Source organism: Azolla caroliniana, unplaced genomic scaffold, assembly GCF_043228905.1.
Source record: "Azolla caroliniana isolate FFs.n. ecotype wild unplaced genomic scaffold, voAzoCaro1.0.p SCAF_2, whole genome shotgun sequence".
NCBI classification, from domain to species: domain Eukaryota; kingdom Viridiplantae; phylum Streptophyta; class Polypodiopsida; order Salviniales; family Salviniaceae; genus Azolla; species Azolla caroliniana.
The window spans coordinates 6,761,313-6,787,218 of record NW_028230437.1 but is presented as its reverse complement, the minus strand read 5'-3'; the positions used below and the strand labels follow the sequence as shown (position 1 = coordinate 6,787,218).

General features: G+C 36.7%; 1 protein-coding gene across 1 annotated transcript; it reads right to left on the bottom strand.

Moving 5' to 3' along the window:
* Nucleotides 1-5,579: 5,579 nt before the first annotated feature.
* On the bottom strand, nucleotides 5,580-7,561 carry LOC147867248 (uncharacterized). The gene is made up of 2 exons (XM_087315038.1): nucleotides 7,261-7,561; nucleotides 5,580-6,963 (listed from the first exon to the last, which is right to left on the bottom strand). Exons 1-2 carry the CDS (start codon nucleotides 7,353-7,355, stop codon nucleotides 5,640-5,642), a joined length of 1,419 nt encoding a protein of 472 aa, XP_087171164.1. The 5' UTR covers nucleotides 7,356-7,561; the 3' UTR covers nucleotides 5,580-5,639.
* Between the last annotated feature and the right edge of the window lie 18,345 nt (nucleotides 7,562-25,906).

Below are 25,906 nucleotides of genomic sequence, written 5' to 3'. Positions count from 1 at the left end.
AATAACATTAGGTGTATCCAAGTGAGAACTTAATTAGGCTTGCATGGTACACATAGAAACAATTTGCGCACATTGGGATTTAATTGGTCATATGTGAATGAGGTGAAATTACTTATATAGTTAATTAATATCAACCATGGTAATTGAACTTGTATTCTTAGTAGTTACTTTCATAGAAATTTCATGGAGCCTACATCACAATAGATACTCGTGACTTGTTGTCACATCCTCTATGCAATTGCAAATGACCAAGCATAAACAATATTGGTATACTCAATGAGTTCTTGATCAACCTTGGATGGTATGCATAAATACAAATTGCCAAGTTGGATTACAATTTCCACCATCCACTTTAAGATTCAATTTGTTATACGTGAGTGGGGCAAAAACCATCATGATAAAGATAAACATCAAGAAAAAAATACATTAAACCCTAGAGATTTCGTTATTTTCTTGGCTAATCAAAGAATCCATCCACATTATGTGTGAAACCAAATATGAGGAATAATTGTTTTTCTTTGTTTTCTTCTTGATATTCACCATGACCACCTTTGTTGCTCCCTCGCATCTCTCTCTCTCTGGTGAAAACACACATCTATATTAACAAATGTGTGTGAAAAACACTACTTACAATGGGCGTCACAAATGGAGTATGGACACCCACTAAACTACATGGGTATTGCAACATGTTGAATTGCCAATATGCAAGACGAACACTTCATTGAGGAAAGAATTTCCACTTGCTCCAATTGGCAATAAAGAACACTGTGGCATTAGGAGTCCCTTCAACTTTCATAGATATGCTTTGACTCCACGTCTACAATCAAATACAAAAGCATAGCGCATAGCACAATTATGACTCAATCCCTAATATCTCAAACATATGAAAAACGATCTCCATCACTAATGTTGAGTCAACATATGTGAATTGTGCAAACACCCACTATCTTGGCGTCAAATAACACCATGATAAAACTTGCCAAATTTGAGAAATGTAACTCCAAATTTGACAAGAAATTGGGCGTTGTATAATATGAAGCAGTGCAAAAGAAGCAATTGTCCGTTGCTAGTCCACATTGCTTTAGAGCTAATTCCATAGGCAAAACCCCAATTAGAACTCTCCAAATGAAGACCTTTGATACACCATCCATGATTAGAGTTATGTATTTTCCAAACTTCTTTAGCCTTAGATGATAGTCGTCAAAGAGACAAAGAGACTGAACGGAGCAAAAGATTAGAAATCACTAGTAAAAACGACGTCCAACCCCGTAAACACCAATCAATCCACATTTGCTCTTTTATTTGTAAATGTAAATGGCTCTCTCTCTCTCTCTCTCTCTCTCTCTCTCTCTCTCTCTCTCTCTCTCTCTCTCTCTCTCGTAAAGAAGCTTCAATGTTCACGAATGAGATATGAATAAGAAACCATTATTATGCACATAACAACTCTAAGTTTGTTTTATTGAGTTTTTCTTTATTTCTCCATGTGCCCCTACATTTTTGTTAGTGTCAAAGTTGTTCGTTAAGATTGAAAGATAATCCAAAGGCTCTACAAACACGCATGGATTAAATCAATGTTTAGACGGGATGTGGATGCGGTTTCAAGCGACTTATATCAACTATATCTACAACAGATCTAGATGAGGTTTCTAATCAAATGGATTCAATGCTAATATTGTCATTGGTTAGTGTCTTTTATTGTAACTTAGGACACAAAACAATAAAAAGGGGCAATCATTGTATTTGAAGTCTTAGGTGGAACCCTACATAGTATTAAGATAAAATGATCCCAAATTCCCTTCAAGTTCACTATAAGTCCCAAAATACCACCAAGTACATATACCAAATCCTTTAATGCTATTAACACCAAAGATTGCAACAAAACTATGAGTGTCATGTTGAGTCAATCCGCATGATTATTGGAAATTGTCACCATTAGGATTACCTAATAATTGTACATCTTAATTCTTGAGCTTAATATCTTGTTATTTATATATCTCTAGTTAAACGAAACAATGAACATCTTCCTACCTTTTTGCGGTTGGTTTGTATTCTTCATTTAATTTCATCAAATATATAGGTTGTCTTGTCTGGATTAGGGAACGTCTCCTTATTTGTAAAGTAGTAATTCACTTGAACGATTGGTGCTCAATTTGCTAATAATTACACACCCAACTAATAAAATGCAATCATATCGATTGCATCTCGTTTTTGTTAGACCAACTTACATTTCGATCTACAATTGGGTCAAAGTTTTGAGGTCTTCATTCAACACAACTTATGTTTTTGTTTTCTCGATAACGTCTTAGAACACCCTACTATTGATGCACATGAAAGGTATAATAAATATACATGAATATATTCATAAGATAAAGGATATCTCCACGAGGCTTTAGGACATGACGCGCAACATAGAATTCCAAGGACATCTAAGTTTCAATCTTTCTAAGCAAGGAATTATTTTGACGTGCAAGTCCAAACACATTATTATAGGGAGGATCAAACCCCTATGTATGGTCCATTCACATTGGCACAAATGCTTGACCAACTGTTTTTGGATGTGTGCAATTTTGTCCCATAAGTTACAAGGGTTTTTCCCAAGGTGCATCTTCTGCATATGCGTATGTAAATGCACCCATTCCTTGTTGATCATGACTCCATATTATACGTTGTTTGGAATGATAAAGGATAATCGTATTTGTTTACAAGTTAACTAATACAAGATATACAAGTTAGTCCCATCTTATATATAAGGTATATATAACTTATTAGTTAGTGAGACCTAGAAACTACAAAAGGTGTATTAATTTATTTAAACTTTACATTTTTATGTTTACGGTAACTTTTAGAGACGTCACATACAACCTATAATATTATAATTGATTATGTAGTTTATATAATACAATCACTTTAGCAACTAATTATATATTTAAATACAAAATGTACAATTTTGATGAGGACAAACATTTTTGTCAATCTTGCCAATAATTCCACCTGTACCAAGTTACATGTTAGGGTGATATTTTCAAAGGCCTTGGGTCAATTGATGATCCGCTCACCCTCAATCCACGCATTAAATAATGTAAGGTCACATATCATATACCCATCTTGGATCACAAAGAAAAAACTTGTGTAACCTCATTAATGCTATCGCAATCAATCAAGTTTTAATGAAGTTTTCACGTGTTCATGCATAATAATAACATATAATAATAATTATATGAACAATGTGAGACAACGACCCATGAACACATTTTACAACACATCAATGCACACACATTCCTTATTGCTCTTAAAGAGTTGAACTTTTGTGAAATGTTCTCTTATTAGTAGATAACAAGAAGAAATGAAAGGAAAACATAAGGGTTTCTTTTGTTTTCAACCTTGTTAATTCCAAAATTCATCAACATAAGGATATAAAGAAAAAATACTTGCAAAAGTTAAGCAAAAGCGTTACAAATTGGACATTACAAGTGAATGGACTCGAACATGTTAAGCGGAAGAAAATGCAACATTGATGACGATTACGTTAAATAACGTATTTTATAAGTTTTGTAAACCAAAAAAACATTTGAAAGAGAATGTTTTCAATATGAATAGACCTCATTTTTTATTCAACCTCTAATAATATAGAAGAATGTAGTGTCAAAAAGCTAGCTATGTGGGTAGCTCTCTTTGTTCCAATATGTACAACATATAGCGTAAAGATCATGTACAAAGGGAAAAAGAATCAAACCTAAAATATTCAATGGATGTTTTTGCACAACTCTGGAACATTTAGAGTAGGTTAGATGGAAATATAGGCAATGGTCATGTAGTACACCATAAGATTCATGGGATAGCTTTCGTAACGCCGACAGAAAACCAAATGCTCGAACTTGGAGGTCCATGTAATATTCATCATGTATATGATTCATGCTTTATAAATCAATAACAAAATGAGCATTTGTGCAAAAGGCAATGACCATACAACGCCAAAGGCAATAATTGATATTTATTGGACGGCTCTAATGGGGTCACACATCACTTACATGTAATATGTTTTTTTTCAAAAAACTCCTTCCATTAGTTATAAAATTTTACAAATGAGAATGTTTTATACAAATCCTAGTAAGGACGTGATAGTCCCATCTTATATGGAGGCCCACTGACTCAAGAAAGGGGACCATTGAGTTTTGCTAGTAGGTTTCTAGACATAGAGTCGAGGGAGCATTGAGTCTATATGTAAGGATATAATATATTGTGGTGCATTATGTGCTACAATTTGTTCTGAAAGGAGCCTAGACCATTATCATAATGTCATGCGATTTAGAGGATCAAAAGTGTTTGGGATTCAATTCATGGAGTTTGGGTATCACAAATAAGCATAGTAGCGAGAGGGCACTCCCACATCCATCGAAACAACATAGGGACACCAAATTCTAGCTCACCTCCCCACATACCACATGCCCCACAACTCGCTAAAGCCTATTGCTAGAGTACTCTAAATAAGCAAATTCCTATAGTTTTCATGAACAAGCAAGAAAGCTATTATATTCTCATTGTTTTGGTCCCATAAACAACTTTGGTCTCTTTAATTATGAATGTCAATGCACTTCTTCTATTCAAGTGTTGATCGAATATGTTTAACAAGCTTATGCAAGACACATCGTTCACTTCTTATGACGTGAGAAACATTGTGTGTCAAGGATGTCTTATCCTCTACCATCGATAAAATTCGAGCTTCTTTCTACCTTTGAGAATAACTTATTAACTTTGACATGTTCACACGATACGTGAAAATGTTTCACATTAGGTTTCATTGGTTATGTGTTTGATTTTTAGAGATGATAATAATTTGACTTTTGGGGACGGTAACCTCGGGTGCCCCCAATGGGTAATGTACAATAAAAGGAATATGTATATATATCTCATGGGCACATTGACATATTAAGGTGCAACATACTGGAGTTACGAAGAATGAATGTTGGAGGAACACAAATAACTCTTCCTCTCCTCTCTCTTGACGATTGGCCTATGTTATCTATAAATTTTGAATTCCTTATTAGAAGTTCAACCATGACACTACCCCGATTTAGGTAGCGACTAGCAAAGAATTCACCTAACGAATATGAATGATACAGTATATAGGCATAAGAAGGGCATCTCAATGATGCCATTTTATAACAAAAGAAAAAAGGATTAATGGATAAACCCATGTACACACATAGACACATGTTTTTTATTATTATTATAGATTTGGATTCTATTAACTTCTTAAGAGCAAGAAAAAAACAAATACAAAGAGAAGAGAGAGAGAGAGATAGAGAAAAAAAAGGGCTGAAATTTGAAGCTCTCCTACCCTAAAATACCTTCTTCTTTCTTTTTTAAAAAGGGGCAATTTCTTTTTAAAATAATAATAATAATAATAATAACGAGGCTTCAAACTTCAGCTCTTTGCAATATTATTTATTTATTTATTTTCCTAAAGGATTTGTTTTAATTGTTTTTAATTTTTAACACACACACACACACACACACATACATACATACACATACATATGTACATACATACACACACATGTATGTATGTATGAATGAATGTATGTATGGATGGATGGATGGATGTATGGAGGTATACATATATGTATGTATATGTGTGGTCATTGCCATAGCTGGTTCTCCTCCTCATGGCAATTATATTCTTCAAGAAATGGGAATGGGTTATGATGATGATGATGATGATGGTACAGATGATCACCATCATCCTCATCATCATCTAGTTGATCCTGATGGAAGCTATGACGATGATGATCACTCCGATGATCTTCTTGTTCTTGTTCTTCTGCTTGAGCAAGGTATAGAAGAGCTTGGGAGATGGAGGCCTCAGCTCCTAGTTGCAGAGGATCCATCAAAGCCATATCATCACCACCACCATGATGATGATTGTCCAATATGTCAAGGTTAGGACTAGCTCCTAGCTGTGGAGAATCATAGATTAGATCGATGAGATCGATATGATCCATCATCATGCTATCATCCTCATCCTCATAACAGCTTGTGGGCGGCGAATGATTGGGTAGAAGCAGCGTAGTCTGCGGAGTTGTCGGGATGTGGCCCGATAAGTCGAATGTCGCGTCCAGCAATATGTCCAAGTTCCCCGTGGACATCATCGAAGCGCTGGACGATGACGAAGAAATGGTGGGCGAGACTTGGTCGGGCGAACAAGAAGAATTCTTCGGGCGAGGATATATATCGTGCTTTCGCGCCTCCTCCTCCTCCTCCGCCTCCGAAGAGCCGAAGATATTTGAATTTGTGGTACTAATTGTGGTGCTAGATAATGTCATGGAATGGACTTGTGGTAATGGTGGTGGTGGTGGGACATGGATTGTGGTGACCCATTGGGGCTTGGAGTCGGCACTACCTTGCCACATCACGCCCAACCGATCCGCGGCATCGTCCAGACGGAGGCACACCAATGTCTGGCTGCGATATTGTCCGCCCCCAGACTTTGATCCCAATGTCCTCCCATTCCCATACCGACCATCCAATGACAATGTCCGCGGCTCATGATGACCATTGGTATAAACATGTGCTCCACTAGTCATAGTCATAGAGCCCCCATGGGACCTATACCCATCATTATATTGCTCATCCTTGTGCTTATGGTTATTATTTATGTAGCCAGTCACCTTACTTGCCTTGAACTTGGTAATGTGACCACTAGTGCCACTACTAGCATTGTATTTCATGTGGTTATTATTGGTCATTACATTGTAATTGTTGGTGGGACCTCTCAATGTAGCCATGCAATTGCAATGCATCAGCTTTGCTCTCACTGATGGAGAGAGTAAGGAAGATGAAGATGGTGATGGTAGCGGGAAATTGGTCTTTGCGTTCTCGCCTTCCATCACTCGTGCCGCCTCGTCATATGCCTTTGCAGCTTTCTTCGCGGTGTCGAACGTGCCAAGCCAAATCCTTGTCTTTCTGCAAGGGAAAAAAAAACAAAAATGAGATTAATCAACACACACACAAAAAAAATAATCTTTGTGAAGTGAATGGGTTGGTGTGGCATAGTTTGAGGGAGATGAAATGTCTAACATACAAGTAAAAGATTTTCTCAAAAGCATGCATAGGTTGATAAATAAGTATGGTTCCAACATATAAATGTGCATAAAGTAAATCCAAATATTAGCATTCTTTTGTTCCATAGTAGCGGCATCTTTTTATGCTTGGATACACAACTAAAATTAGTTATATGCGAGACATATGTCTCGGACTTACGAGATGGAGTGTCTAATTTCGGAGACCCAAGAGCCCCATTGCCTTTGTCGGACTCCCCTATATCGCCTCGATCCACCACTACTCGTGGACACCATTATTTATAACAATGTCGACAACTACAACGACAAGAAGAAGAAGAAGAAGAAGAAAGGAGTAAGAGATATATTTATAGATAGATAGATAAATAGAAGAAGAGGGTGGTTTTGATTCCAATTATTAGAGGGTTGGTAAGGATAGAGAGACACTAGAGAGATTGATTGTGTTGTTTTTTGTATAAGTGTATGTTATTAAGTGAATGTGAATAAAGTGTGTAGTATACAATAGCATATAGGAAAAGGGTCCATTCATTTATATATGTGTTTGGGTTGGGCATTTCCCTCGTGAAGTTTAATGGTGGAGGTGGTGGTGTTGCTGCCAAAACAACAAACAAAAAAAGAAAAGGACTCACTACTAGCCGCTCTCTCTCTCTCTCTCTTCTTATTCTCCTTCTAAAAGGCAAAGAGAGAGAAAAAAAACACTTCAAAAGTGAGAGGCCCTTTACATACACCTCAAATCCCAATAAAAAGCAATAGGACATTTAAGATTTTAGTGGACACCCTTCTCTTTGGAATATGTATGTATGTATGCATGGATGGATGGATTGGCTTCATATATGAGTCATTATAGCCACTCTACTCTCCCTCCCTCATGAGTCTTGCAAACCATTGATTGAATCACAAGTCACACTATCATGAATCCTTAAACATAACATCCCTATCATGAGTAGTTAGTTGTGTAGGACCTTTAATCTTGACCATCACATCATTCCATCCCTCCTAAATGCACGAGATCTCGCCACATTGTTTATTTAGAGTTTTTTGTCAAATTTAATCGGATAACGATACTTGTGAATCTTATTAATTTAAGAATCAGCATTGCCAATACCCATCGACACTAGGCATTTTAATGGTTCAGCATTGGAACAATTTGACTCTTGGAATTTCAACTTTCATCATTAAACTTAAGTTCAATTAGTATAAGAAATCGTACAAAAATTTATTCTAATGACTAAAAGATGATGGTGGACGAGCAAAGAGAAAGTGCTTCAATAAAGCCACTTGGCTATGGAGATAGGATGTAAGTAACCACATGATCAACATACGACAATTGAGAGTGGAGGTGGGGGAGGGAACTGGGTAACATTTCTCGGAGGTTACCTGACATACGATAATGACCATGTGCCATCCATTAATCCCTAGTCCTTCATGGAAACTTGATAGTAGCATTAAAATCGAAGACCTCAAATCATGCTCACCAAGGATCGAGCCAAAGTCTCATAAGTGAGTATTTCCTCTCTAGGCCTAGGTTCACATGCATGAAATCATGAAATCCCTAGGAGAATGATTATCATGATCTATCATGGGATATTGCTTCTAGCATCCATGCATTAAATCAATACATTATTTGAATACATGTGTCTTTAGCAAGTTTGCATCAATGCATTATATGTACATTGATCAAGCAAGTATTCTTTGCCTACTCCTCGCCTTCGAATCTAGTGATCACTAGTATCGTAGTGTTTAACATATATTGAAGTTAGAACAACAAAATCAAAAGTCCACTTGCGTTTTGAGTATGAGCAAAGTAACCAAGATAAGGAATTATTCCTACCCGGGAATTGTGGGCATCAATAACATTTTGGGTGTATTAGAGATGACTTTGATAAACATTTTGGGTGTATCAAAGTCCACAATTGTTGAGTTAAAGTGCACATGATTTCTTTGTTTTGAGTTTGTGATCCAATATCCTAATTAATGCATGTAAGGGACATGTAACATGTTAGTGTGATCAAGTAGTTGGATATGCACAATAGGGCTAACTTCTTAACAACGTGATACTTCTATAACTCAATTATTCCATGTTCAACCTTCATATAATAAATATATTATTGCAATGGCACTCCACTATGGCTGCACAAAAATCAAAGAACGTAAACTTTACCATCACTAGCAAAATGAACATCAAGGTCCCTTTCGATTATGGTGTTGTAAGGATGTTGTTGCGAGATGTTCCTAATACGTTTTGGTTTTTTGCCAATACTTATTCATTTCTGGACATGTGGGATCTAGCTAAATCTAGGGAAATTGTTGAAATATTACAAAATGTCATGAAAGTAATGGTGGAACTCAAGATACCTTTTAGAGAACAAAACCAGTATAGGATAGATATATCATGTGATGTTTCTTGCCTTCAAATATCAAGATGATGACATGTACAATGTCACCTTCACTATTTGAGGAAAGACATTTTTGGGTACGTTGCAATAAGTTAATGACACATAGTACTTGCTCTCTTCACTAATGAGGAAAGAAAATCTAGTGCATTAATGACCTAAATAAGGGTGGCACACTAAGCTCCTTCGGAAAAAGAAAACAAATATACTCTACATCCGATAAATATTTCCTATATTAGAGTAAGATGATGACATAGTACTTGCCCTTTTGACTGGTGCGGAAAGAAAATTTGGCCCTACATGCCAATAAATTGATGAGATAGTACTTACTCTCTTTAGTAGTGGAGAAAGAAAAAAAAATCATGGGTACATTCCATTTCATGTCATGTATGTGAAGGGTGTGCGCTAGTACTAATTATCATCAACGAGAACATCATCTTATGTAACTTACAACCTTCTATACATGAATGTAAACATGTATAATAAAACCTCGACCAAGCAATGTTTTACAAGTATGGCATCTCGTAATTCATAGCCATAATTCTTTGGCATACCTAAACCTTATCAAAACCTAAGTAATGATATTATTTAGGAAATTATGTTGGCCCAATCTTATGCCAATCGACAAGTGACATCAATGATGAGAGAAACTGAGAACAAAAATCCATGTTCTAATCAACAAATATATTTGGTAACATGTTTGAGCCATATTTCTATCTGACATTCAACGAAAAACCCTTTTCCATTAAGCAACTATATTACATGTTAATCTACTATTAGAAAAAACAACAATGATCTATTGCACCAACATCCTCAAAGGTGGGTTGAATTATGCAACCATACAAGATTGCTACATTTGGTTGCTTAAGGATCACACACAAACTAGTAGGGATGTCACTACACGAAGCCTATATATTCCAATCATGATTATCAATGTTATGCTTAGTATAATGAAGGTACATCACAATATTTATAGCTACAGTTGAGCATTAGCTAGTGTTTTCTACATTTTGAGAATGTACAATATCATATGTAACTTGTTGCAACACACAATCATGAATTATCAAGTTAAGCTAACTAGGGGTGGGACATTACAAACAACCATGCAAGGCTACAACCTTGATGAATTGATTTACTAAAGGGCACACACACAACAATAAGAAACCATAGTCTAACATATGTTGTAATGTCTAGTTACTAATCAATTTTATTGTACTTTGAGGCCAACACATACTTATATTAAATACATATACATGTAGTCTAGGTTGATTTCCAAATTGTATATATGAATTAAAACAAAGATACCGTTTCCCTTTTCCTAGTTATTGAAAGTGTCTTTCAAAGTCTCAACTAATGAATAAGACAAAGTTGTATATTGTACAATGAAATATCAGGCGACCTCTCATTTATTGCCATAATTCTGCAATGGTGTAAAACAGTAACAACAAATTATTGAGTTCCCATAGCATTTAAAGATTCTATCCAAGGCCGCTATGCATTTAAAAATGGAAAGGAGTAGAGAAACCATAAACATAACAAAACTAGCAAGATAGTGTCTTAAAATTGAAAGGGCATTGCAATCATAGTATATTAAAAACATTGTATCATCATGTGATGTCACCTTCATATTCATCGCCACATCTATGTCATCACTATGAATAACATCAGCATGGAAGGGAAATAACAACTCCTCCCGAATAAATGCGAGCAAAATCGTATCACCTACATGGCAAATAAAAATCTTTATTATACGGTATACTAGAAGGAACCTTGTGAGATAACTTTCTAAATGCATGTCTTGGAAGCAAAACTTGACTACTCAAAAAATTGATCTCTTTGATGTGAGTGGTGTATAACTAAGATGGGTGTATGCATATCTTATAAAAATTTAACTTCGCAAGATGATTCTCTATATTTACAATATTTTCATGTGTATTTTCTGCATTCTAACCTTATTTCACCATCTCAAGTTGCATTTCTTAGAATCTAAATGTACAAGATGTCATTTGTGGCCAGCCCCTATTTCTTGCATATGATTTTCATTATTAGTAATAATGGTGTTCAAATATATAATCCCATATCTAAGACAATAGTTACTGTTGACTCAAACCAATATCAAGGGTCACAAATAGGTTAATGTTATTGATATGGATCTAAGCACATGTAAATTAGATCTAATATGCAAACACTAATCAAGAAAATGTGGTCATTTTTCAATGAATTTGATTGGATTGTTTGCGAAGCTTGTTTGGAGTTATTGGTTAGAATTTAAAGGGAACGAATTCCAATATAAACAAGTTGTTCATCTTCTTGTATATCTCTTTAATATTGTGATAGGTTTTCTTAATTCAAGCACAATCACAAAACTAAACCAATTGCTCAATAGTTTTCATGAGTGTGAAGGAATCATGTGTCATCATTTGTGTGTGGAGACCTAAAATAGATCCTACAACTAGAATCAAATGGTTGATAAATTCATGTGTTATATATATAATCCATGATGTCTTAGCTAGGAGCATTGCTCCTTGCTAGTGTAGAAGATCCTCTTATTGTTACAAACCGGAGACATGAATTGATAATTCACCAAACTTGTTATTGACCAAAATTTCTACTGAGGGAAGAGATTTGATAAACACACACACATCTATATAATTTGAAGTTAATATAACTAAATCGATTTCTATCCATATATTTCGATATGCCTATATTTATTTGAAACTTTTATAGATATCTCATATCTCCCATTATTTTGCTATGATCTCAAAAAATGGAAAGGGAATTATGTTTGATTCTATTTATTTACTTTTAAATATCATTGTTTATCACGATGTGTTTAAATCATAATAACAAATGATGCAAGGTCCAACTTACATGGTCAAATTAGGTTGTGCACTGGTAAAAAGAAGTTGTCATTTCACATGTGTGTGGTTCCTTGCCCATATGATTGTTGTGTACCCTTTCTCTTTCTCTCTTTCTATGTGTAGTTGCATTTCATCGTGCCTTAGATTTGGTGGCACGGATTAACGTTTAAATGAGAATGCAGATATATTATGCAGTACTATCTATGATTAGGGTTAAATCAAGATGCAACCATAGTAGTAGCTAATAGTAACTAGACTAGGGGTTAGATACCAAAATGCATGCATAGTACTAGAGGAAGGTTAAATAAAAAAACAACATGCATATGAGTACTAGAATAGGAGGTTAAATAAAAGAGGCATGCCTAACTAAACATAGGCAAAATGTGAGGGTTGGTAGATTGAGGGGTAAAATATATCTATGTAGCTATCTATAGATTAGGTCTAAATTGAGATTAAGGGGACATTTTCAACCATCCCGCATGTACATTTCCATACGTACTAAATGCATTCGTAGATAGATTGGCATACACACACACACACCCACACACGTGTGTGTGTGCGCGCGCGTCCACTAGAGAAAGATCAAGAGCAAGAAAGAGTAAATGACGATCAATAATGATCATGAGAGATGAGGGTACTATGAGAAGAGTATCTTGTCACGAATCTTGGGAGGGTGTCCAAAATTCAAGGGTTGTGTGGGCATGTCCCATGTGGAAGGGGTCATGTCAAGAATTTGCAAAGTCCTTTTTCTTCTTCTGCTTTTGCTTTTTTGGTTGGCATTTCCCCCATAAAAAAAAGCTGCAAACCAAAACAAAATCTCACACATTTTTAATAAACCCTCTATACACGTGAACTCATCATCGTCATCATCATCTATTGCTCTCTATGCATCTCTTCATAATACAAATGTATGAAGACAAGGATAAACTACATTAGCTTATAGTATTTCCAATGTGTGTATGTGCATGTATATCATTTAGTCTATCCACATCACATCAGCTAAGGTTACTTACTATGACCCACGAATCTCTATCTGGTGCTAGCCTATAAGAATTGAAAGGGCCAATTCATCAAACCCTTTTTCCTGCCAATTCCCAGTATTTCTCCATCATATTGTGATTCTCTGTGCACCCCAAGATCCTCGAATGTGAGAAACAGTGCATGAAAAAAAATATAAAAGGTAGCTTTTTGAACCAATGGCGAAATCCCCCTTCGCATGGCTTTTGGTTGGGATTTCTGAAATCTAGTGGATTTTACTGAATGGCATAAAATCTTTGTTGGTCTTTTCAAGTCTAACCATATACATCAATCCTATCCTTTTATAAGAACACTTTTACTGTCGAAGTAGATGTATCTTGCTAGACATAATTTCACATTATAAATTTTCTTGAAATAGTTTAGAAAAACAAATATTACTAGAAGCATTACATGGACACAATGGAAAATATGATTGGTAATAAAAACCAAGGGTACATTCAAGAAATATAATAAACATCAATGACTAAACAAACTCTTCTTCAAATATCTTCTTCTTTTATGCAATTATGTATCCGTTGATGGGACTACATGTAGATAGCGTTATTAGTTAGCTTACTAATATATTGGTAAAATATTGAAACTAGCTTACTAATAAATTATAATATTGGTAATATCTAAAGGTTTCCTAATCAAATGTTTTAAAAAACAAATATTACTAGAAGCATTACTACTTACATGGACACAATGAAAAATATGATTAGTAATAAAAACCAAGGTTACATTCTAGAAATATGAAAAATATCAATGGCTAAATAATCTCCTCTTTAAATTTCTTGCTTTTTGATGTGATTATGTATCCGTTGATGGGATACATGTAGATAGTGTTATAAATTAGTTTACTAATAATAATGCTAATATTGTAACTAGCTTACTAATAATATTGGTAATATCTAAAGGTTTCCTAATCAAATGTCTTGAGTTTTTAAGATTAATGATAACTATTATACTTACTACCCAAAATAATGTGAATTAGGGATTGAAAGGGTTTGTTTTTTGAGCGGCATTGAGAAAGAAAAACTCAACATTGGTGAATGATTAGTGAATTGTAATATTAAAGTGATAATTATCATTATATGTCTATGATGACATAGCCGTATCTTTTGGGAGCTCCTTAGGATTTAATACTTGTCTTTATAACAAGAACTTCTCGCTCCACATATTACGAAACTTTCACTTTCCCTCAAAGCAGACAAATGACTAACACTTGCACCGGTCACATTTTCATCGATTTCCTAAGCCTTCTTATACCTATGAAGCATGTGTCTCTTGATGTGGGCATCAAGAGGCTAGCTCTTTATAGTTTGTTCTTGTGTAAATATCATTTGTATGTTGAGCATGCCCATGTTTGCTCATGAATATATATGTATGTATGTATGTATGTATGTATGTATGTATGTATGTATGTATGTATGTATGTATGTATGTATCGATATCCTAAATCAAATTGAAACCTAGAATTTCTAAAGATGCATAGTCAATGTTGATGTGTTATTGAATGAGTAATAGAAAGTTCACATGTCTATATGTATTATAATTTATATTGCAAATCAAGCTTTGCTAATTCCTTAATTTGAGAGTTTCCTTTTTGCAAAGCTCAATTAGATTTACATGAGAGAAAGAGATTATTTGACACGTGTAAATACTATATGTCTATGGAAAGAGTTTAGTTTTGTCAAAATTTTGTTGGTTTTGTTTCTAGAAATCTTAAATTTATGGTTAGCAACCAATTGCGAATATAAGTGAAAGTAATGTGACGATGTGCTAACTTCATTAATTTTACAAAGCTTTTCCTTCTTTTCACTTTAATAAATCTTTTGAAGCTTGTTTGATTTCCAATCTTTGTCATATGTATCTCAAGGCTCTTAGTTCGAAGACTTTAACCACCCCTCGTAGTTGGATCTTCAAACCCACTTCTTGGCATAACCCACACTCCTAGTTTTCTACAAAGGCTTATAGGTAGCGTGTCCCAAGTAATGTCTTAGAAAAACATTGATCGAAGACCAACATGTACATCCGTACCAAATTAATACACGTTTGAGGATGACATTCTTAAAAAGAAACCCATGATAATGAGGTGATAGCCTAGGAGTTAGAGTGGGCGTGGGAGTCACCATACATATATCTTTCATCCAGAAAAGGCAAAAATCTCTTAAAAAATTAATAAGAACAATAAACTCTATTGAAATTGATTTCTCAGTCAAATTCTTAAACATACAACATGATTACCTTAAACCTTGTACAACCACTTCATGTACGTGCTCCATTTTTTTTATTGCATGCACATGCACTTGAAACATATACAACTTTCACGAAAATATGAATCAAATGATTATGTGCTTCTAACCAATGGATCTCGTAACTCCAAATTTTCCGCATACCTTTTATAACATATGCAGAGAAATGGTATGAGGTAGCAGAATGCAAGAAATACTATAATGTTCTCATAAACCCATGTGTTGGAATCCATACAAGGTACCAATGCATGTGTCGTATAGGAATGCTTATATTGAAGTGTAAGACCATGGTGAACTTGAACATCGTAACATGTAATTGGCGCAATCTAGCTTTTTTTCTACAAATGTTTCAAGTAAGGTCCTTCCATGTTTCTTTACGCTTCTTCTTTAGGATTATCCTTGCCCGTGTTAAATTACCTAAGCTTATGTACGATGTTATATATTTAATAGACCGTGGAATGAAGATATGATGAATAATGGCATACATAAAGATGGAGTTTGTATTATGAATGACAAGATTATTGTGTTTCCCTTTAGTCGAAGAAGGATTCCCTTTTGTCTTAGAAATGCTTTAAAAGAAGGCATAAATATAGCTGCCAATGTCTTGTGAGATATATACCACACAAAAAGGTACCATCAGATGGAGAAGTTAAAATTTTGATATAGACATGAAGTTTCTTGCCCAAATTTTATTTGATTTTGAATTGTTCACTTGTTCCATAGAGCCCAATAATTCCATAAAAATGATGGAAAAGGATTCAAGGTTCTGTAATAAATAGTCAAAAGAGCTTTTAGATCTTACTAGCAAGGGGTTGTACTTGTGGACAATGGACAAGTTCAAACCCCAAAAATATTGTATAAAACCAAATTTACACACAAGGGCACAACGTACTGAGAAATTAGAAATCTAGATCTTTATTCATCTATGGTAATTGTTTGCTTCTTATCAACCACATGCATCTTTTATTAGGCCTCAAATCACTTCTATTGGCCACATGGAGCCACTTGGTCCTCTATCATTTTCATGCGGTGCAAAGTTGGTCTCACACCATTCTAATGACTTATTGTTTCATTCGTAAGAGCACTAGTATTTTCTTAGATGTTTTCATGAGTGTAAAGAAAAAGGGAGAGAGCAATTTCATTCCTCAAGTGTTCAAACTTTAGCTTTTAAGATGATTCCATTAGAACCATAGCCAATAGAGCAACTTATTTTCTTTCAATTTGAAAAAGCATATAGGTCGTTTTTGGGGTCAATGTTTCACCATGAACACAATCACTATAAACAGGAAAAAAGGAATGATTCAAGAAGTTGAACCATAAGTATTACGTTGGGTTGATTTGACCCCAATACGTTAAAAGCTAAGTAAATGATAGAGCATGAGATATGATGCCAACAATCACTTGCCGAAACAAAAATGACATTCCTTATTATACACAAAACTTGGAAATGCAAACTACAAGACAATTTTTATGCAAAGTTTAATTATGAGTGTATGGTGAACCCAAGAAAATAATAATGGGATATGATCATAAACAACATGAGTGTCACAATGTCCAATAAATGAATGATTAGATAATAGAATGTAGAGGGAGGAAAAAATCATGAATGAGGGAAGTGGATAAATCTCAGAAATGAACATTAAAAACTTATCCTTAGGTGGGCATTATTTACTTCCTTGAATGAGCACACTAATTGAAATCTATATATACATCTATTATATAGAGGTTGAAAGGTTCATATTACTAGGGATATCATAATCTCGTTACCCTATGTTATATGTAACATAAGTTTCCAATGGGAACACTTTAAGTTAAAGATGCACATTAAACAAAATGTTATAAATTGCCGATGCCATCAATAGCTTATAGTTTATCATAGGTCACATAAAGATCAAAACGAATTTTCAAAATTGAATGTATCAAGGGCATATACATTTACTTTATCCATGGATCAACACATTCTTAGAAATCGATGTATACTTTAGTGTCATCATTGTTATGCAAATCATCATATCTCAGTTCAATGTTAATGTGCATAAAAATGAAATACCTTGCCAATATATTAGACATAGAATCCAACGCTGATACAAAGTTTAACAATAATAGTAAAAGAATGAGTGTTGATCATCAATCCATTATAAACAAAATAAATGTTGGTAAATGAAATCTATGTTGCTTTTTATCATAATTAATTTCAAAGAGTGTGATGTGTTCATTTAGTAAAAAGTTTCCAAATAATCTTATAAACTTCTTGGGTTCTTACAGCTTCAATTAGAAAAAAATCTCATAGTATATGGATAGAGGCGATTAAAGGATTTGATACTGCAAACTTTAAAAACCTTTTGTACTCCCAACATTCTTTTTGGCTAATTATTGAAGTCTTGAATATTTGAAATATCCATTCCAAAATCAAATAGAGTAGAAACATCAAATATTTGAAACTTGAAGGCTATTGAATTTCAAAAAGATTTACAATGAATAAATGGCTTCATATTCTAAGTTCGAATCAATGCCATGATTTTTATGACAATATGATTTTCTCTTCAAGTGTTCTTGTTGTAGGATATAAAATGAATATGACAATAAATCTGGATTGGAATAATAAGAGTGATGTGTTCTTTTGAACATAGTTCTCAAAATGGTCCTTAAAGAGAAAACTAAGCCAAATTTACATTACCAATAAGTGATATATCACATACAACAATAGGTTGATCAAGTTGTTGCACACAATCCAAATATTGAATAAAGATCCATTACCGTTGAGCATTTAGAGTTGATGATCCCAAAGCATTAAATCTTTGTCAAACTAGTTCAGGTATATGGTTCTAACTTGACTTGGCAAAGGGAGTCATTCTCCACGATGCCACCAATGTAGGGCTTCGTGGTTATGATTCCACTACCCTTAGTAAAACACGAATTAGTAAAGGGTATTGTTATGGTGCATGGTTAGGGCATGACGCAATAGGTGAGGTTGACCCATTAAGTATTAGCCATGCAAAATTGAAGCCCTAAATCTATGGCACCAGATAACACAAAGTGATTGATTTTGAGAAACATGAAAAATCAATGATACAATCTCTTTAGTTTCTATCTTTATCAATCTTTGAAATAAATCATGTAAAAAATATTCAATTTGTGTCACTGCCATATACATGTCAATGTACATTGTACCTAACCTAATGTACATATTAGCACATGCCTCTAAATGGGATACTCATGAAGATCCAAATAATGAAAATGACATTGTTGAGGTTCTAATGCCACATAGGGGTAAACGACCAACATTGTCGTGAAGCAATTGCTTCACAGTGTAGAAAACAATTCAAATGTTATGGCAAGTAACATTTGTGAGGCTCGAATTTTTATAATCTCACATATCAAACACAGTGTATGAACCATTAGGATAAGGTCTTATAGAACAATGCACAAATCTTCTCTTCTTGTCACCTTGTTGTTTGTTTGACTCATCTATACTTTCCTGCCACATTCGGCTAAGACGACAACATTGTCTTTTTCTACAACTAGTATCAGAGCAATTGTTGTTCAGCAATAGCAACAACATTAACCAAAGAAGAAAGAATCGGCTGAAAGAAAGGACCAGGCCTGAAATCTCACTTCCTATAGAAGATGGCATCTACATCCCACACATGCATGGAATTAAGGAAATTCAATGGCAAAAACTTTGCCCAGTGGAAGGAGATGATGCACGATGCGTTAATCATCCGACGACAAGTTGAAGCAATACGAAATAACAGCAAGTCGTCTTCAATGACAACAAAAGAATGACGATCTCTGGACGAAATAGCCAGATCGACCATTCAAATGCATTTGACAAAAAACGTCTACTTTAGTATGCGAAAGAGATGTTGGCATTTGCCATGTGGGAGAGATTGCAGGCCATCTACGAAAAGAAATTGTCTTCATCAATATTCATATTGATCCGACAACTGTTCAATATAAAGATGAAGGAATCAGAGTCGACAACCTCCCATATTAACACTTTTAGTTGGGTGTTAGCCAAACTCAAGGATTAAATTTTGAAAAAGAAATAAAAGCCCTTGCGCTCCTCTCGAGCTTGCCGACAATTTGGGAGGTATTCTGCATGACACTCACAAATAGCTTGCCAAAACTTACTCTAGGTGAAGCTATTGGAACAATCTTGTCGGAAGATATCCAACAATGATCAATGGGGCTCTCCATTGACGAAAATGCAAAAACCCTCTCTTGGGAAAATTGGCTCAGAGAGCCGATCGTAGCCAAAGCTGACTGAAGAGGAAAATTGATAGACAACGGTCCAAGTCGCAATCAGGCAAGCCGAATGCCTTTTACACACATTGCAGAAAGGCCGGCCACAACATTGATGATTGCTGGTCAATAAAAAGAGGAAATGGACGAAAAGCCGATCGGAATCTACGATCTTCCGAATCGGCCTATTCCCAAATTGGCAATCAAGTTAATGTTGTCAAATCCCGATTCGGAGAAGTCCTCTCCTTGGAAAGCACATCTACCGAAGAGATCCTGTACAACGCACAAGATGCGCGGACGTGGTTGTTCGAATCGCGAGACATGTTCCATGTGAACCCTTAAAGTGAATGGTTTTCGAGCTATTTGGCTTGAGCTAGAGGCACAGTCTGACTCGACAACGGGCATGAATGCAGAATCAATGGAATTGGGGAGGTCCTAATTCGATTGCTGAATGACAATACAATCACCCTGGCACGTACCCGAGTTGAAAAGGAGTCTGGTCTCCATCGACATGCTGGCCAAAGATGGGTATAGGACGATGTCGAGCGAGTCGTCATGGCACATCACAAGAGGAAATCTCAAGATCGGCCATGACGGAAAGTACAACAATCTGTGCTTGCTTACAATGTTCAATTTGGAGGGATCACTACACGTAGTCGAAATGCTGACTTCAATGACGGGAACTGCACGCTCCGTATACACAACGCTCGGCCACAACCGAGCTTAGAATCATACATAGAAAAGAAACGAGAGATAAATGCATGACACAGAAAAGAGAAGAGTACACAGGATGTTTACGTGGAAAACCCAAACCAAGGGAAAAACCACGGCAGCCCACAGGCTGCAAACTATCACTATGTTAGAATGTACAACAGTGAGTTCACGGAGGCAACGACCTCGTGCTCACGATCTTCGCCACAGGCGGCGGTTACAGCAGAGGCAACAACCTCTTCCTCTCTCTCTCACTCTCTGTACACTGTTACACACACTCTCTTCTTACACCAACAAGAAAAATGACAACGCACACTAAAAGTTTGCCCTAAGTCATATTTATACTAATATGAATTTTCGGCTATTTACAAATATAGCCATGATGGACTCTCAGAAACATATTTATGAATATGTCTCTTCATCCGGTGAGCACTCCTCATCGGGTCTGCACCATCCGACTCTCCGTAGCCGGGTACTCCTCATCCGGTTCTCACCGGGTCTGCACCATCCGGCTCTCCGTAGCCGGGTACTCCTCATCCGGTTCTCACCAGGCCTGCCCCATCCGGCTCTCCGTAGCCGGGTACTCCTCATCCGGTTCTCACCGGGTCTGCACCATCCGGCTCTCCGTAGCCGGGTACTCCTCATCCGGTTCTCACCAGGCCTGCCCCATCCGGCTCTCCGTAGCCGGGTACTCCTCATCCGGTTCTCACCGGGTTTGCACCATCCGGCTCTCCGTAGCCGGGTACTCGTCATCCGGTTCTCACTGGGTCTGCACCATCCGGCTCTCCGTAGCCGGGTACTCGTCATCCGGTTTCGGGCACTGTTCTTCTCCTTTCCCATCCGGAAGGACCTGTCTCCCAACAAACTCCCCCTTCACTCCGGCATGGGGTGTCTTACTAGTTCGATCTGCTTCCGGCATGCATCCAGCTTGTCGGGTATCAACACTTTGGTCAGCATATCTGACCCGTTCTCGGCCGTGTGGATCTTCGTCAGCGCGAACTCCTGGTCATCTACTCTTTCCCGGATCCAGTGATACCTTCGTTGGATATGCTTCATCCGGGAATGGTAGGCCGCATTCTTAGCAAGGTGGATGGCACTTTGACTGCCGCAATAGAGCCGGTATTCATCTTGCCAGATACCGAGCTCTCCGATGAAGTCCTTCATCCATAATATTTCCTTGCCGGCTTCCACAGCCGCCATGTACTCTGCTGTTATGTACACATAACGTTGGTGAGGGTAGGTCACTAATATTTACATTAGTGAAGGGTATGTTCACTATTATTAAAAAGGGGACTAATGATTGGATAGAATGAATGATATGTGCATGCACTATCATGATTTAGACAACCAATGAATAGAGAGCCTTTTAGAAAGGCACATCTATTCAAGGGGCCTAGGAAAAGGTATAAATATGAGGCTTAGCTACCCTCATAGAGATCATCACGTCGGAAGGCTGCTGTCGTAGACACCGGTGGTGCGGGCTAGGCTTTCGTCTCGACGATCGTGTTTATCTCTTCCAAGGTATTAGTCATCCTAATATCCGGCGGTATGGGACGTCGGTGGTAGGTTGGCTATGTCTAGATCATAGCTCGGGGGTGGTCGGGTGGAACGGGTTCTTCTATCCAATCTATTTTCTTCCTTTTTACTTGATTTGGTCTATTGATTAGTAATAGACTCTTAACAGTGGTATCAGAGCTTTTACTAACAATTTTTTTTTGTTGTTTGATGTTTTTTGCGTGTGAGCGAGGGGGATCTAACAAGGCTCGTCATGCTCTTCTCAGGATCAAAACAACACTCTAAACCCGGTATTCTTCTTTTTTGATCTCTTCTCTTTTTCTATTATGCGTTCTTTATGGTCGAATCAAATTGGTATTACGTTTTATTCTCTTTCTTTCTACCTCCTACTACGCTACGATTTTACTTATTATTATGCATCGGGCCGAGCGTGTTTGCACTAATTGCACACGCTCAACTCATGGCCTTTTGCATATTGCGATATATATCCCACTCTCTCCTCTCTTGAACTCTTACGATAATAATTATTCTTGTGCATTGGGTCGAGCGTGTTTGCTCTAATCGCACACGCTTATCTCATGGCCGTTTTGCATATGATGTTGAGTATACCACTCTTCCCCTCTATTGAGCCATCACTTGGCCGATTCTAAGGGATGATGTGGCCTTGACGAGGTGTATGTTGCCTACCTATGCCACTCTACTCTCTATTAAGCCATCAATTGGCCGATTCTATGGGATGATGTGGCCTTGACAAGGTATATGTAGCTTACATATGCCACTTTCCTTTTTAATTAGCCATCAATTGGCCGATTCTAAGGGATGATGTGGCCTTGATGAGGTATATGTCACTTACCTATGCCACTTTCCTCTTTAATTAGCCATTACTTGGCCGATTCTAGGGATATGTGGTGGTCTTGAGGAGGTGCATGTCAACTACCCTAGGGTTTCGTATCTTAGGGCATGTTTGATTCCATACACCTAATTGTTGATTATTCTAATTAAATTTTAATTTCATAAGTATTGTTTCACTTATATGATTTTCTAGTAATTATTATTTACCCGCCCACAATTAACTCTCCTTTTTCCACTTCCTTTTCATGTATAAAGTATTTACATCGTTTATTTTTAATGTAACCTTTACGTGTAGACTATTTTTTCGTATGGAGTGGCTTGTTGAACGATTTTTTTTTTCAACGGGTCATCTAGGTTTAACTCTTATCATCAAGCCTTAGAAAACGAGTAAAACCATATGAGTTCCCTTATTGATGTTTTACTCATGGATTTGAGTATTACATCTTTGCGCACAACACCGTCATCACTTGTATCAATTTGTGGCTTATGTCACAATTGTGCAAGTTATAACAATCATATTGGGATGTATATGTGCATACCTTGCACTTCCCATTTATTTGTGACATTGTTTTTTTCGTAGGTAACACATGGGTTCTTTTTTTTACCCTTTTTTCGTCACTACTTAACTCTTATGAGTAGTGCCTTATTTTATCATTTTATCATCACGTTTGCTTATTGCTCGCAAGACTAGAATATTACTTGTGAGTGCACTTGTTTTTTCACGTAATACACTTTCTCGACCATATAATACATGATGGGTTGGCATTAATATAAGGCTATCTAGGAAATTTCATTGATGTAAGAACCATGGTTGAGCCTAGGGGAGCCGCCATGATTACTCAAGATAGAGATCCGAGAAATACATCTTAGCTATGTTTTCCCCCATGGTTTTTAAAACACCATAGTGTTACCATAGTTATCGGATCTCGAATCACATCTCATATGTCTAGAGGGGTAAAGACATGAGATACTTTCTTGGATAAAGTTCTTTCAATCAAAATTTCAAGCATTCATTTTGCTTGTGTATTTTCTGAACCTCCTTATTTTATTGCATACCCACAGCGTGCATCATGGAACAAGTTTTGAACGCAGTTGGAACGATCTCTCCAAATGAGACCTCTCAACCCCAATCCGCATCTCGCACACAAGCTGAGATCACTATTGAGCAATTGCTCACTACTACCTTGAATCAATTGGCCGAAATGAGACAGGCCAATATGGCATTGGAAAAGAAATTCCAAGAATTAACTATTGAGTCCAAGAAAGAAGGTGAACCTTCCTTCGTAGTCACGCCTTTCAAGGGAGATAAGAAAGAAAGAACCGAGGAGGCCATTATCACTTGGCTTGGTCGTTGGGAGTCTCACTTTGAGCTTCATCCCAAGCCCGATGCAGTAAAAATTGGTTATGTCGGTCGTGAGTTAGGTGGCCGAGCTGCTGCTTGGTGGCGTGGCCTAAGGACCGCAAAAAACTTACCCACAACTTGGGAAGGTTTCGTTGATGTTTTTAAGAAACAATTCTTGCAGCCACCTTCTCAAACCGAACAAGCGCAACACTTGCTCACATTGTCTAGTAAGCCATTTACCTCTCTCGAGGATTATGTGCATCACGCTCGGACCCAGATCCAAAAATCGGGACTTACGGGTGAGAAATGGTTTGTCGCTTGTTTTTTGAATGGTATTCCCAATGGGGATTATCATTGGATTGTCCATGACAAGGACCCCACAACTTTCGAGGAAGCCGTCAACATTGTGCTGCGATACCATAGGACTTCCAAGAAAGACCACAATAAACCTGAGTTCGCCAAAACTCCGAATGTCAAGTTCATTGGGAAACGTAAGCAATCCAGTGACACTCTTGACCGCGACTCAAAGAAACCGAACCTCTTCTGTGCATATTGCAAGAAGCGGGGCCACACAAAGGATACCTGTCATCGTCTTGAGAGGAAGTCAATGAACACCCCTCCTCAAGACAAAACTACGAGTCACACAGGTGAGTCTTTTGATATTGTTGAAGTTCATACCAATCACTTAAGTTTATGTGAATGCACTTTTCCTTCACATTTACTTGGACCTAATGATTTACTCCGAGCAGTCGGATATATCAATGGAACACAAGCACATTTCTTGTTTGATTCCGGTAGTTCTCACAATTTTCTTAATGATCACTTTGTGCAGCAAATGGAGCTCCACATAAACGCAAGTGATCATATCTATCAAGTTCACATGGCAAATGGAAACGTTCAATACATCAGTGGCATTGTTTGTCAACTGCCAATTCAAATAGATACTTATTTGGAGAAGCTTGACTTTCATGTTATGAAATTACAATCCGCAGATGTCATTTTAGGATATCCTTGGTTTTTTAATAAAAACCCTTCTTTGTCCATTGATTGGGTTAATCACTCAATCACATTTGAACTTAATAATTGTAAACATTTTATTCAATGTTCCAAACTTCCTTCTCATTCACTTGTGTCTTCTAAATCTTTAAGTGAGTATTCTAGTTCATTAATTTATTCGTGTGTAATTGATCCTGCGGTTCAATTTTATTATTTTAATATTGACGCCACACAATTACCACATTTTGAGCAACGATTACTCGACTCTATTTTAGAGGATTTTCAAGATGTGTTTCCTACTGAATTACCGCTTACTTTACCACCTAAACGTAATGTGGACCATCAAATTGAACTCATCCCTAGGGCTGCTCCTGTGAGCATTCCACCTTACCGACTTAGTCGATTAGAAGAGGATGAGATCGCTAAACAACTTAAGGAATACTTGAGTATGGGCCACATTAGGTATAGTAAATCACCTTGGGGTGCGCCAGTTCTATTAGTCAAGAAGAAGGAAGGTTCGTGGCGAATGTGTATCAATTATCGCCGTTTGAATAAAATGACAATTAAGAATGCATATCCATTACCTCGTGCCGATGATTTGATTGATCGTTTGCACGGGGCTCGATATTTTACGAAAATT